The sequence below is a fragment of the Lepidochelys kempii genome, chromosome 8 (assembly GCF_965140265.1).
Source record: "Lepidochelys kempii isolate rLepKem1 chromosome 8, rLepKem1.hap2, whole genome shotgun sequence".
Lineage (NCBI taxonomy): Eukaryota > Metazoa > Chordata > Testudines > Cheloniidae > Lepidochelys > Lepidochelys kempii.
The window spans coordinates 7867900-7883256 of record NC_133263.1 but is presented as its reverse complement, the minus strand read 5'-3'; the positions used below and the strand labels follow the sequence as shown (position 1 = coordinate 7883256).

At 41.4% G+C, this 15357-nt stretch overlaps 1 protein-coding gene across 4 annotated transcripts in view; it reads left to right on the top strand.

The window, feature by feature from the left end:
- Positions 1–11727, top strand: part of CANX (calnexin) — a 63176-nt gene extending 51449 nt beyond the window's left edge. For all 4 annotated transcript variants that reach the window (XM_073355391.1, XM_073355387.1, XM_073355388.1 and 1 more), the window contains 7 exons: positions 2059–2172; positions 3913–4069; positions 4565–4780; positions 5506–5625; positions 5731–5875; positions 6060–6151; positions 8322–11727. In XM_073355391.1, the coding sequence (XP_073211492.1) occupies positions 2059–2172; positions 3913–4069; positions 4565–4780; positions 5506–5625; positions 5731–5875; positions 6060–6151; positions 8322–8357 (880 nt within the window). In that variant the 3' untranslated portion in view covers positions 8358–11727. The remainder of the gene's footprint in view (positions 1–2058; positions 2173–3912; positions 4070–4564; positions 4781–5505; positions 5626–5730; positions 5876–6059; positions 6152–8321) is intronic.
- Positions 11728–15357: the final 3630 nt, after the last annotated feature.

Genomic DNA, 15357 nt, shown 5'->3' with positions numbered 1-15357 from the left:
GGGAGGATTATTTTAAAGCTTTTTTAAAAAAAATTTATTTCAATTTTCCCAATTTGGAAATTATGGGGGTCAGACAATTATTTAACATACAGACATTGAGATTCAAAAAGTTAATGCTTTAACTGTTAAAACACACATTGTCAACATGTCAAAATACAGAGTTTAATTTATTTACTTGAAGTTCTGAAGCAACATTTTTCTTTGTCTGTACATTTTGATTGAAATTTTTTGTCAGTTTGTGTACGTGGTAAAATTGATATTTGTTTACATATTTACCTGCAAAAATTTAATTATTCCAAGCCTAACCATAGTATCTGACTGGTGGTAGACTGCAGATTGTGATTCTATGCCTTTGCACTCGAATGAGTGTCCGAATGAAGTTCAGCACTAATTAACATTGGCAAGCCAGGTAACATTTACATGAAGTTCCTTGCTTAGCCATAGATGTGCTTCATTTGATGTCTGATCAAGCATGGGATCAAGTGCTGGAACACTTAAAATAATGAAATGCTTGGAGCTTATTTTGTCAAAAAAGCTCTTGTGATGGGGTCAAATGGCCAGTTAGAAATCTGACACCTTCAATCCAGATAGCCATTGAGAGACTGACAGTTATGAACATGAATGGCCATACAGGGTCAGGCCAAAGGTTCATCTAGCCTAGAATCCTGTCTTCCAACAGTGGCCAGTGGCAGATGCTTTAAATGCAATGAACCTAACATGGCAGTTATTGAGAGATTCATCTACTGGCAGTCAGAGGTTCAGGGACACCCAGAGCATGGGGTTGCATCCTTGACTATCTCCGCTGATAGCCATAGATGGACCTCTCCTCTATGAATTTATCTAACTCCTTTTTGAACCCAGTTATGCTTTTGGCCTTCACACCATCCCCTGGCAACTAGTTCCACAGGTTTGCTGCGTGTTATGAAGAAGTACTTATGTTATCTTTAACCTGCTGTCTGTGAATTTCATTTTGTGACCCCTGGTTCCTGTGTTTAGGAAGGGATAAATAATACTTCCTTATTACTTTCTCCACCCCATTCATGATTTTATAGACTTCTATCCTCTCTCTTTTCTAAGCTGAACAGTCCCAGTTTTTTTTCATCTCTCCTTATTTGGAAGCTGTTCCATACCGATGATCATTTTTGTTACCCTTCTCTGTATTCAAGATGTGGGCGTACCATGGATTTATACAGTGGTATTATGATTTCTGTTTTATCTATCCCTTTCTTAGTGGTTCCGAACATTGTTAGCCTTTTTTGACTGCCACTGCACACTGAACAGATGTTTTCTGAAAACATCCATGATGACTCCAAAAATCTTTCTTCAGTGGTAACAGCTAATTTAGACCCCACCATTTTGTGTGTATAATTGGGATTGTTATACACTTAACATTAAATTCATTGTGCCATTTTGTTGGACAGTCACCCTGTTTTGTGAGATCCTGTTGTAACTCTTTGCAGTTAGCTTTGAACTCTTTGTAACTTCATATCATCTGCAAACTTTGCCACTTCACTGTTATCCATAATTGGTCTGGAAAAGGGGGTATGTTCATCATAAAATGCTGAATCAACATGATTGAATTTTAATTAGTGTTCCCTTGTCAATTTGACTAATGACATGGTAAATAATTAGAAGTTCAGGGGTAATAGAATTAGGTCCTGAGATGGAACACATTTTTACTGGGTACAGTACATCACATATTCACTCATTAACATGCTTTCCCTGGGCTGCTTCTTTCTGAGGATACATGAAATGTTACCACTTCTATCCATTGCGTTTGGAGGAATGTGCACTGAGACAGATAAAGGAATAGGAGCTTCATCTGACTAGCATGGTGGGGTAGCAAAAAAAACTCCAACAGTTACTACCTGGCCTTTTCATATTCAAAACATAATTGCTTGATCAGTTGGTAGTCCTGTTCATATACTCATTGTTTTAGGAATCAGTCTAGATGAGGATCTGTATCTAGTACAACAGTGTCTTAAGCCTTATGGGGTTTTTTTTGCCAAATCTTTTTGGAAGGAATATATAATAGCAACCTTGTATCTCTTTCCCAAGGGATGAGGATGCTCCTGCAAAGATTCCAGATGATGATGCTGTGAAGCCAGAAGGTTGGCTGGATGATGAGCCAGAATATGTAGCCGATCCTGATGCAGAGAAACCAGAGGACTGGTATGCTGTCACTAGGTTTCCATTTGTCCATCTTGTATGAAAGCAGTAATTGCTGTGCATCAATTTATCAGATACTCACTTTGTGACCCAAAGGCACTGACTGGGTTTCAGGAGCATAATGGGGCACTTGAGCTTCCATGGACCAGACATAAACTGGTAGGGGAAGGTGTTGCTATGATGGACTTCCCTGGGGTGCATTCTGTAACTGGGGTACCGCTGAGCCCTCTGTCTCATCATCCTGGGCTCCATCACTCACTGTGATAAGCTGCAAACCCCTCCAGATCCTGCACTTATACAAACATTCATAGACAGGAACACCCTCAGCTGCAGTTACATGAATGCTTTTCCTAGCCACTCATGAGCTAACAATAGAGGCTCCAGCCAATCCCCTTCCTCAGCCTAGATCTCCAGAGCTTTACTGTCTTGCTCTGGTCAAAAGCCTGACCAGTGTAAGTTTATTTCCCAGTCCGCCCCTCTCTTAAAGTGGAGAGGACAATGCACAAGCCCCTGCTCTTGAGCAGATTTCCCTTTTTGCACTTGAGACACACTGTTTTAGATACAATCTCTCTGTAGTTAAGAAATCTTTTATATTTTAAGTGAGTTATAGTGTACAGATCAAAGTTGGTTACCTAACAAATAAACAAAATCGCAATGGATTTGAATCAAGCAGTATCTCACTTTGATGGTACAAGCAATTTGCCGATATTTCATACATAGGCTGGGATTCCTTCTTTCCTGCCTGGGACGACATTCCCCAGTTCAGTCTTTGTTCCTAAGGCGTTTCCAGATGTTGAATTGTAGGGGGAGTGAGATCCAGTGGTGATGTCACTTCCCCCTTTTATAGCTTCTTCCATGTGGAGGGAACTTTTGTTTTGACTTCCAAGCAAATTCCCCTGCAGTTTGTGGAAAAGTACAGGCACAAGATGGAGTCCAGAATCACATGATTTAGTCACATGCCCTTACATGCTTTGAGTCATAGCAGCCATTACTCATATATTGGCTGAAGCATCCACAGGAAAGCCCATCAAGTGAGGATAAGCTTTTTCCATGGCCCATTGTGTTCATCCATGGGTCATTATCTTGAATAGTCCACTCCCAATGTGCTGGCTAGACTGAATGTAAACTAACTTGTGGGAGTTACCCAGGAGCAAGCATATTTGAAATACAGATGCATGGTCAATATTCATAACTCCTGATACAAAAATCCTACATGCATACAAATAGGATAATCATATTCCGCAAACCATAACTTTTCCATTGACACCTCACATGACATATTTTGTACAAGATAAATCATAATTATATCACTATGGTGAATATGGGGTGCAGAGTGTCATTTGGGGGCACAATGTGTTTGTGCTGGAGTAAGACACAGGTCTGAGTAGCAAGAACAGAACATAAAGCTAGTGTCTAGTTTCCTTGTGCTCCATCTGTATCCTTCTGTGGTCTCTTTGGGGCAGGATCATCTTTTTGTTCTGGCACAGTGGTATCCTGGTCCATGGCTGAGGCTCTTAAGTGTGGTTATAATACTAATAACTTTACTCTTAAAACATATGACTAATGCTTAGCCCTTACAATGCTTTCCATCCATAGAACTCTTTACTTCTTTACTTTACTTTGTCAAGTATCATCCCCATTTTACAATGTAGAAGTGGTAAGGAGGCACCCCTCTGCCCCCCTCCCCGTTTTTTTTCAAAGACCTAGAACAAACTTTTTCCTCTAATGAGTTTGCTTTTCCAGGGATGAGGATATGGATGGAGAGTGGGAGGCACCTCAGATTGCAAATCCCAAATGTGAGTCAGCCCCTGGCTGTGGTACCTGGCAACGACCTATGATTGACAATCCCAACTACAAAGGCAAATGGAAGCCTCCTATGATTGATAACCCCAACTACCAGGTAGGTCACATGTTTCTAGGTAACTTGCTGGCCAGAATAAGAACACTGCTCCCTCTTAGGGTATACCAGTTTACTAAGCAATACAGAAAGACAAGAGACTTCTTATAGCATAGCCAGGAATGCAAATCACATAACCTCAATCCTTATGCACTCTAAGGGGACAGGTTCAACTTTTTATTCCCTTGAATAAATAAAATGTCACAACTTATCCATGAAAGCCAAAAAATTAAGCTCCAAGCTGCTGCAGCAAGGGAATGTTTAAACGGGGATGGAATGGAGCTCTTCTAAATATTTTTCCAATATTGTAGTTGGTTTGTAAACCTCTTTACATAAGAAAGATTTACCTAAACTGACTATCCATTGTAATCAATAATGAAACTTTTTTGTTGGTACAGGTGTGGGGAAACACCCCCCGCCCCCACAAAGTTTTTCAACCCAAATAGAAAAACAGATTTTGTGTGGTGTATGATGCGGAGTTTTCTTTGCCTTCTCCAGGGAATCTGGAAGCCCAGGAAGATCCCAAACCCAGATTTCTTTGAAGATCTAGAACCTTTCAGAATGACTCCCTTCACTGCTGTGGGCCTTGAATTATGGTCAATGACCTCTGACATCTTCTTCGACAACTTTATCATCTGTTCAGACCAAGTCGTGGCAGAAGATTGGGCCAATGATGGTTGGGGTCTAAAAAAGGCAGCTGATGGTGCTGCTGAGGTGAGGAGCAAAAGTTTATTTTTGTATACTTCTAGCAATAAAAAATGGTATCTGTTACTTGTCTAGAAGAGCTTCAAGCTCCTCTAGCTTTCACTCTTACAAAAAAAACTATGCTGATAGTCCTTAACTTTTTTTTTTCCAAACATGAACAGATATAAGCTTTCAAAATGAAGGATATAATCTTCTCTACCAAAACTAGGCTACATAAGTATCTCTTAAAGATTTTTCCTGTTCAAATGTAATGTATTTTAGTAACTTATTTTTAAAAATAGTTTTTTTGCGGGGATGGCTGCCTTTATCGAATGCCGTACTCTTTCCTGTCTTTTTACTATTGGAAGCATAACTTTTTAATCATGGCCATGACAAATGGCCATCCTCATAGCCTACTGTTGCATGTTTATAATCTTTAGATTGTGTAAATATTGTTCCATGACTTCAGAAGAATAAAATAATTCATAGAAGACTAAGCTTGGGGCAGGGACCATTTGCTTGAACAGTGCCAAGCACGGTATTGTTCTGGTTCATGATTTTGGGCTCCTCTGTGCTACAGTATAGTAAATAATTAGCTTTTGCAATACAAACTAATTCTGTATATATCATGAGGCTGTGTCTACTTGGTATGATGGGAGACAGTTATCAGTCCCCATGGGTAGCCATAAAACTTGCTGCATACATGAGTAAGAGAGCTAAATACACAAGCCTTCGGGATTCAATTTATCTTCCAGCCTGGTGTTGTGGGCCAGATGATGGCAGCTGCTGAAGAGCGTCCCTGGCTGTGGGTAGTATACATCCTAACTGTGGCTCTACCTGTGTTCCTTGTTGTCCTCTTCTGCTGTTCTGGAAAGGTATGAATTTCCTTCTGAAATATCTAGAAATAGGTCAAAATGGGGTTGTGCAAGAACCTGAAAATGGGCAGTTGTTTATTGTGGGACTCTTCTGACAAATTCTAGAAACAGCCAAACGCTGCAGAGTACAAAAAGACTGATGCTCCTCAGCCTGATGTGAATGAAGAGAAAGAGGAGGGGAAAGACAAGGCAGATGAGGAGGAGGAGGAGGAAGAGGAGGAGGAAGCGGAATCAAATGAAGACAAGCTGGGTAAGGATAATGGAGGCTTCTTGAAATATGGTAGGAACCTGGAATTGGTTTACTCTTTCATGTAGAAAGTGAGAACAGGAGTACTGGTAGACCTAGACTGAAGCCAGTGAAGAACTTAAGGTGAATCATTTCTCCCTAGAAAACAGAACATACATTCATTTAATTCTTGATTTTGTTTGGTTAGAAGAGAAGCAAAAGAGCGATGCTGATGTTGGAAGTGCTAGTCAAGAGGAGGAAGAGGATGAGGAGGAAGAAGATGGAAAACCCACATCAGAGGTAAAAGCAACATTTTGGTGCTCTGTGAGTAGAAGTGGTGATCATGCAGGTGGTCAACTAGTGGTATTTAATTACATAGCTTTTAAAACACATGATCCAACTCCACTGGAATGTGACAAAAATATAGTTGAGCTTAGTCGATGGTGGCTAAAAAAATTCTGGTGGATACTCTGCAATTTGAGGCGATGCTAATATAAGAACTTGAGACTAAAGATATGAAAACAGAAAAAAGGGGATACACCAGTGTCCTTGTCTATACTAGTTTCTATAGTAAAATGGGTTCTAATGGGCTATGATACCTAAAACATTGGAGAAGCCTTAAGAGAGGACACTTGCCTAGAGTTACTGCACTACTACAATGATGGGTAGGATATGAGAACATAGGTAAACTTGTAAAGCTCTTATACTTACATATATCCGTTTCCCAAACTTGGGGGTGGGGAGGCATGCCCCCAACAAGAGCAGTATGATGAGGTTATTGGGGGAGCAAGGACCTGATAGGGCTGCAATGAAGGGGCGGTGGCTTTGTCTGACAGGTTAAACCGTTATTTCTCTGTGTGGGTGACTTCACTGCAGGGGCCAGGCTCCCTGCCCATCTCACTCATCCACTGCCACAGCTACCAACTGACAGTTACCTTCCTCTGCTGTGAAGGGCATGGGTACTCTGCAAGCGGGGAGCCAGAGGGTACACCCAAGGAGTACTGACACAATCTGTACCTCTCCCAACCCTTCAGCCTGGGAACGTTGACTTCTTCTGCCAGATAGAGCCTGCACAGGGGAACTGAAGGACCAGGTTCAGGAGGTGGGCTCTATTATGCAGGGAGCCCCAGTACTCATGGGGTGCAATTTTCTGAGGTGTTCATGATTTGGCTAGTACAGAATCCAGTAATCTGTAGTAATGGCACTGGGATGGACAAGATGATCCAATATTGGTCCTTAAATCTTTGCAATTTTAAACCATACCAGAATGACTAGCGCAGTGGTTCTCACACTTTTTTGTATGGTGACCCCTTTCACACAGCAAGCTTCTGAGTGCGACCCCTTATAAATGAAAAACACTTTTTAATATATTTAACACCATTATAAATGTTGGAAGCAAAGCAGGATTTGGGGTAGAGGCTGGCAGCTTGTGACACCCCCCCAAGTAATAACCTCGTGACCCCCTGAGGGGTCCTGACCCCTGGTTTGAGAACCCTGGACTAGCGTGTGTATGTGGAATGAAATCCTCCAATTTATACAGAGCAGCAGCAAAGCACTACCCTACCAATATGCTTCATTCCTGTTTTGGGAGGGACCTTTTCTAGAGGTGAAAGAATAGTTGAGCCTTTCTATACATTGTGTTTGGGTGGCTTTTTCAAAAGCACTCCATATTGGCCTGACCGCTACTGTATGGTAGGTGTGGTGTGTACTGAAGTCAGTGGAAGTAGTTAACTCTATTGAACACTCTGGAAAATCTTGCCCTCAACTATCTTGCTGCTCTACTCAGGCAACCAGCAAGGATTCCTACTGCTGTAATGGATTTTTCAAGTACTTGTATTTAATAGCTGACTGAAAGCTACATTGGTACCCAAATATCTCATCGGTAGAATAGTGTAACTTATCCTTTAAGATTGCAAAGAGGTGGGCTGGAATAATGGCAGCAGCCTGCAGAAATTGGAAGTCTGCTAGTAAGTAGCTGCCCTGTAGAGAACAAGCAATTGTGGGTGGCAGAATCACAGTAAAAGACAAGTGTACAAGCATAAAACCAGTAAGCCAAGAAATGAGGACACAAACTTTCTGCTGTAGTTACAGGGAATTTGGTGTGCATGCATTCATGGTAGCAAAGCATTTGCCTCTTAGAACGCATCACGGTATAAGAACCAAATTTTAAGGAGAACTTCAATTGTGAAAACAAAAGATCACAGTTCATCTAAACCTCAGAGTAAATACTGTGCATAAGCCCTGAAAAGTGGACTAGTATGTCAACAGTTCCAGCGGGGAAAAAACAAGTGGAAGGTTTGCTAATTGTTGTTTTTGTGAAAAGTTCATTCTGTTTGCAGTGTAGCATTGCAGTAGTTTGAAGCTAATCTATGAATTAACAGTTGTAGAGTATTTACTAACCTTAATAGCAAAATCAGAAGAGAAGACCAGACTTTTTTTTACACACTTTCACTTTCTTTTAATACTGCAGGAGGAAGAAAGCATGAATAGATTGAAAAAATCGTAAGAACTTCATCTATGATTATTTTTCCCCCCCACATGGTTCTGGGAGAGGACCTTGGATACCTTATGTTGCAACTCAGACAAACCTCAAGACTTCACCATCCGCAGGTTCCAGTCACACTATCCAATGTAACTGAGTGTCTAGCAGTAAAATATTTGCAATCATCTGTTTAAAGAGAACATCATTCCTGTAGAAAGATGCATTTAATGTAATGGGCTGTGGATTTTGAAATGTAACAAAACTAACCTTTTATTTTTGTTTTTAAATAGATTGGTAGAACTTTGCCAGTCTGTCAACCTTAGCTTAATTTAATGTATTAATCGATCAATGAAAAATAACAAATCTAGAAAAATGTTAGTTGATGAAATGCAGTTTTTATAACTTTATTTTTTTTTATAAACATGGAAATTCCTGGCAATGCCTGTGTATCCCTTAAATTTGGTCATCATGTCAGTTGTCAGTGGCTACATTGACTTTTTTTTTAAATCCTCTCAAATAAGGAAATTAGGGGTGGGAAGGAAGTTAAAGTCCATGTAAAGAAACTATATAACTAAGATGTGTTAACATTCCCAAGAAAGCCCTCTCATTTATTTGTTGAGGGAGAAGCATAGGTAGGCCATGAAATAAGTGTTGCCCATGGCTGTTGCCCAGTTAAGTGTTCACAATTGGCCTAAGGTAGTGGGGGTAGGTTTTACTATGGTACTTAGTCTTGCAAGACTCACAGAGGCCAGATGTCTGATTTCTTTAGTTCTTGAGCTTTTCTCAATAGGGCAGTGGGTGTTTGGGTTTAAAAAAAAAATTATACACACTTTTCCCTTCCTCCGGCCCTAGCTTTCTCTGCTACTATGCAGATTCTTCAGAGTGTAGATTGGCCTCCATTGCTGAAGATTACTTTGTGCTTGGCTCACAATCAAACTTTTATAGGTGGCTCTTTTTTCTTTTTTTGGTGGGGCAAAGGGGTGCTTTTGTTTAAGCTACACATACTTCTTTCCAGGGTCCAAACACTGGATACGACAGTGTCCCTAATCTCCTTATTGTTGCCGCTGTATGTAAACTCCTGCACAGAGACAGGGAGGTGGGAAAAGAATAGGCAGGTTGACCTAAAGACTCATATCAGAAGCAAAGATGTCAGTATTTTTAGATGGGGAAGGAGCATGTGGAATAACCTACCTGGTATGTGTAACCATTTGAGTCTTTCATCTGCTCTTCATGTAACAGTTGCATTCTAAATTATATTGTGAATATAGGGGGTTCCAAATCCAGCTAAATAAATTTTGTTTTAAAATGTCATGTCTAGTATACTATACTGTTCTAAAGTTTTTTTGTTTCGTTGTGGAATGCAAATGACCACCACCAGAGCATACCTCTAAGAGGGTAAACTCTGATGCTTTCATTAGTGTACCAAAATGTATTAGAGAGGGAAGGTTAATGTCTACATAGACTAGCTTTTTGCCCTCTTTGTTCAAAATAACTTTAAATGTCCTAAATTGCTCTCCTTGGACTGAATAGAAACACTCCCATGTTCCATTTGTGTTTTTGTTTCGGGTACAGTAGAAAGTGAAGAGCAATTACCCCAATTTTTTAAAACGATCTTACCAATGTCTAACATTTAAAAACAAAAACTCCGGCTGCCTGTCCTTAACCAAGAGAGTTGTTGTTGTGGTGTGTTTTTTTTTTTTTTTTTAAATACCAGTGGCTGTAAATGCATAGCAGGATTGCTTGACCACTCTGTAGTGTGCAAATAGAACATGGTAAGTTTAGACTTCTGTTTAGAACGACTTACTTCTAGAAATCTGACCCCTCTCCAAACACTTCTTAAACACTGCATCTTACCCTCTCCAAAATAGCTTCTGCTTTGCTGTTGGAAGCTGTCATGTTTTATAGGCACTGCTTTTAATTTAATTCTTCTTGGCTCTCAAGATAGCTTTTATAGAGGAGCGGTACTATTCATGACTTAGTTCCTCCCAGATAAAAATAGTGTAGATGGCCTCTGGTGGTCAGCTACCATCTCGGGCACAATTTACAAACCTATTTTAATGCACTTCAGTTAATGCTGTTTTTATCTTCATGTACAAACTGCCTTAATTTCCAGTACCTTTCTCCTATACACACACACACTTCCAAAATACTACTAGAGGTGAAATTCTGAAACGCTTTTCAGACATCAGTTATTAAATGGTATTGCATTAAAGCTGAGTGTTCAAGTCTTTTTGCTTCTACTGGACCTCTTTGAAAGGGTCTCCTGTTGGCATGTGATGACTTTCTTTGGTACCATAGTGTAAATTTTGAATAGTCACTATATTAAATGGTGAATCTCCACAATGGATAGAAAAACTTCAGTTTTTAAGATTTTTGTCATGGCATCTAACTTTGCCTCCAGTGTTAAACTGCAAGCCTCTTTTGAATAGATAAAAGGATATGATGCCAGCTTCATTAAAAGGGTTGTCATTGTTAGCTGTCCACTTCCAGGTAAAAAGAGAATATATTTATTAAGGCTAACATTATTTTCTGAATACCTGAAGCTCCAGTTGTCTCCCACCTGTGACTTGGAACAGTTAGTGACTCTTAAAAGTACTCGGAAAGAAGTCTGTATTTTAGTAAGTGGAAGGGAGTTCGACTGCACATAAGTGCAGTGGTAAATGGACCTCTTATAAAGGGTGGTCTTTGGCCTTTATATAGTAAAACTTGAATTCTCTCCCCTTTTTAAATGAAGAAATGTTGTGTTAGATAACTGGTTCTACAGAGCCAAAAGACTCTCTACCATAGATTTGAGTGTCAGACTGTTCACTTGGCATTTTTAATATCTGAAATAGTAAAGAGTATTTTGGAAATACTGAAAAATAGTTGTCTTGGAATTGTGATCAGTGAAAGGAGGTAAAGGAAACATAGCAAACTTACTGATATTTTCTTAGTAAAATGTAAGTGGGGATGTAAACTGGCCTTTCAGAGTGTTTGGTTATCCAGTGAATTAACAGAACTTGAGAATGTGGATTTTTAAATGTATTTGACAATGTCTAAGATTTGGATCTCTGGGATGGAGAGGGTATTCTTACAAATACTCATTACTGGTAAACAAGTTTTATCTCTACATATGGCTCCACTCAACCTGTGGCAGCAAACATGGTGCTAGTGACCAGTTTCTCTGCACCCCTCTGCCATCTCCATATGCACTTCTCTAAATGCCAGTATTGCCTCCATAAATGGTTTCAAAAGCAAAATCCTCAAGTGTTGCTAAATGAGAACTGTGACTTCTCTCACAGAAAAGTCCTGTCTGTTTGAAAAAGGATAATTGTAGATGCAGTATGCATATATAAATATATTGGATAAGTTATAAATGTAAGTTTACTCTGATTAATAAAGAAACTTAAATCTATACAGTTTTCTTTGTCTAATTGGCTAAACAATAGCTAAAGGCTTTAATCTCTGGGATTTCAGTATCAAGGTGAAGGGGAGCTGCAGCCTTGCTTAATGGCTACTCTAACAACCAAGCAAAGGGCCACGGTGCCTTCAGCAGGTTCTACAGAACACCTGGTGAAAGGGGTAGCTATTGGAGCTGAATGCCAGATGAGATTTATTACAGGCCCACAGTATGATTAGAAGAGGTAGTAAATGTAGTGTTATAATGAAGCCAGTAGCTATGATGGGCCCAAAAGCTTTGGATTTGTTTAACCATTTTTAGCACTGGATCATGCAAGTAAACTAGTCTTGTCTTGTGGGGTTTTTTATTATAAATAAAACACTCAGATTTTATTTATGCTCTAACTGCAGGGCGTAGGCAGCCCATGATATCTGCCAGCTCTGCTTTAAAGGTTGCCTTCATTGCTAAAAGCTGTGAATCCTAAACATTTAAATGAAGTCTGTAAATTGATCTTGTCAAGATGGTAAAAGTAAAATCTTTGGTGTGTAAATTGTTTAAAGCTAGCTAATACACTGAATCCAAGGATTCGGTATCTCTGGAAATCTGTTAAAAATACTGATGTGCCCCTTGTGGTGTGCATTTAGGATGTTCCAACCTTGTTGACTGATTCTGCTTTTTAATAGTCAGAGCCTGCGGTCTCATTCCATTTTAATAAGCAGGGGGGTTTGGACTACTCCAAGCCCTGGACTTGGAGAGTGGTAGAACCTCATCTCTCCACCTTACTGCACATGCACTTAACTTGCTATACTTGCATATTTCTCCTACACAAACTAACAACTTGCTTACAACTGAGTTCATGTTTAATGCAGCAATATTCTTTCATATGTACAGTTCAAGTGATGGTCCCTGTTGTATTCTACTGAGGGTTTATACATGTACACCATGCATCTGGAGCCAGAGAATTTAAAAGTAGTAGTGTCCATTGGTCTGCTCATGTGCCCTGAACTCCCCTATGGTTTAGTCATAAGGGCTAGGGTGGACTGACTGCATCTCCCGTTCCTTCTCACTGCCCCATGGTCCAGGTCAGAGTGAGTGGTGTCCATTTGCTTGTGACACACTTTCTTAAACTTGTATATAGTCTTTTTTTAAACAGATTTTTACTGTTTTTATTTTACTATTTTATTAAGTAGTCTTTAGTAGCTTTAGAGTAGAATTGCTTGGGGGCCTGTCTTTTTTGTCTGTGTGCCCATATGCAGGTATTGTGCCGAAGATCCCTCGCTGCCTCTACTGCTTGGGAGAGGGCCATGTTGCATCCAGGTGCAAGCTGTACCTGAAGGTTGATTCTCCACCTAAAGAAACATCTCACAGAAGTTGCCATGAGGCCCTGGATCCAGGCTGGGGAACCTTCCTGTACATCAGCCTGAGACAGACGAGTGCCCCGGCTGCTACGGAATCAGAGTCCAGGACCAGCAGTACCACCACTATGGATCCTGTGCTGGGGCCTAGTCAAGAGGCAAGGAAGCACGATCATAAGCATTCCTCCAAGACCAAGAAAGGAGACTCTCCTTCCACTTCCTCCAGTCATGGTGAGAGAGCACGTGCCAAGCCCCATAAGCATGAGAAGAGGTCCCACAGGAGAATTGATCTGTTGGTACCAGGGATGGAACTGCTGATGCCAACAGCATTAGCGCCCCATAAGATACCTTTCCACTGTGGGGAAGTCCACCACTTTGGCATCAGTACTAAGTATGAAGAGAGTGCCCTTAGCTCCTGGGAGACTGGGGAGGGCACCAGATCCCCAGGACGTGTTTGCGCTGGGAGACCTAACCTCTCCATGCCTGTCTAGACCTTCCACTTCTAGGAGATTGTACCTTCCCCTATGGACATGCCACACTTGGCCTATCATTCACCTCCCACTCCAGCAATCCACATGCTTCTAGTGGTGCCACCTATAGAACTTGTTTCAGAGTTCTCATCTTCAGATGAGTCAGATAAGGGGCATGGTCTATCCATCACATACTGCCATCAGGACTACTAAAGGAAGCAATCTACACCATGGCACTATATCCTCAGCTGCAGCTGCTTCAGAGCCATTGGTTTCCCACGCCATGGGGGTCATTCTCAGCACCCTCCGGATCAGTCATGCTGGCCCTATTGGGGACCATGGCCACAATCCTCATCATCGGAACCCACACATTCGGCAAGGGAGAAATCTCCAGTTTCCCTGTTCTGCGTGCCTTCCAGCACATGCTCAGAACCGCTGATAGAAGAATAGCTGCTCAGCCTGGTTCTGATGGTAACAACAGAGCAAGACAGAGGTTTCAGTCTTCCCCTCTGGATGTGGCACTTGCTTCGGTGTCCTCTTCACTCCCTGGTGACTTCTGCCAGTTTCAGGATCTCCGAAGGAGGGTGGCAGGGGAGCTTTACATCCCACTGGAGGAGGTACAGGATACCCAACACCAGCTCCTGGACATCCTTTATTCATTGGCACCGGGTAAAGTTGAGCTACTCATCAACACTCTACTCGAGCTGCCCAGGATAGTTTGGCACACACCAGCTGTGTGTACACCTACTCCAAGTAATCATAGAAGAGGGTAAACTGGTGGTGAGGACTTCGCTGCATCCTCAGCTGATTGACGTGGAAACTGGAGCCATGGGTATAGCTTGTGGCAGGAATTGTGGCTCCACACCTCTGATTTCCACAGGGAGGTACAAAGTATTACCTGAGATCTGCCTTTCAACAAATCCCATCTTTTAACCAAAAAAACTATTCCTTGCACACCCTCAAGGATTCCAGAGCTACAGTGCATTCTCTGGGTATTTACATGCCTGCATGGAAGTTCCAGTTCTTCTACCCACCTACACAATGCTACAGGACCAAGCAGCTCTTCCATCAGAGGCCATATGAACTGCCACACAAGCATCAGAAAACTCACAGATCACACCCTCTGGGACCACCTTTGCATTCTTCCTCCTCCCAGGTGCAACTACCAGAGAACCAATATTTCTGAAAAACTCTTAGAGAGCAGTCAACCACGATGCCTACTGCGTACAAGCACCCCACCCCTTTCAGGAGTCATCTGTATTCTTTTCAGCTTGGAGTGCAATAACTGAGTGCTAAAAGTCATTCACCATGGCTATAAGATAGGTCAGCACACTACCTCACCCACAGCCCCTAATCCTGATCCCTCTCCTGGGATCAATCTCACAACAGCATCCTAACCTAAGAGGTATGCTCCTTGCTGTCTTGCTCCTCTCTGTAGTATGTCCCTCTGGAATATTGAGGAACTGGGTTCTATTCAGCTTACTTCCTGATAGGTCTCCATCTGCCCTTTTTCTTGACTATCATGGACCTTTTTGTTTTCTCAGTCTATTCATCCTAAAGCTAAGATTGCTGCGAGTGTTACTATCTGAAATCATCCCCTCATTAGAAAAAGGCATGTGCTTTACAGCTCTTGATATGCAGGATGCCTACTTTCACATAGGCGTTCATCTGGCCCACAGATGGTTCCTCATGTTTAGGGTCAGCTCACAACATTTCCAGTACAGAATTTTCCCCTTTGGACTCACCATCGCTCCCACTGTGTTCACCAGGGGTTTCTCGGTGGCAGCTCGCATAAGATGTTATGGAGTAGTTGTATTCCC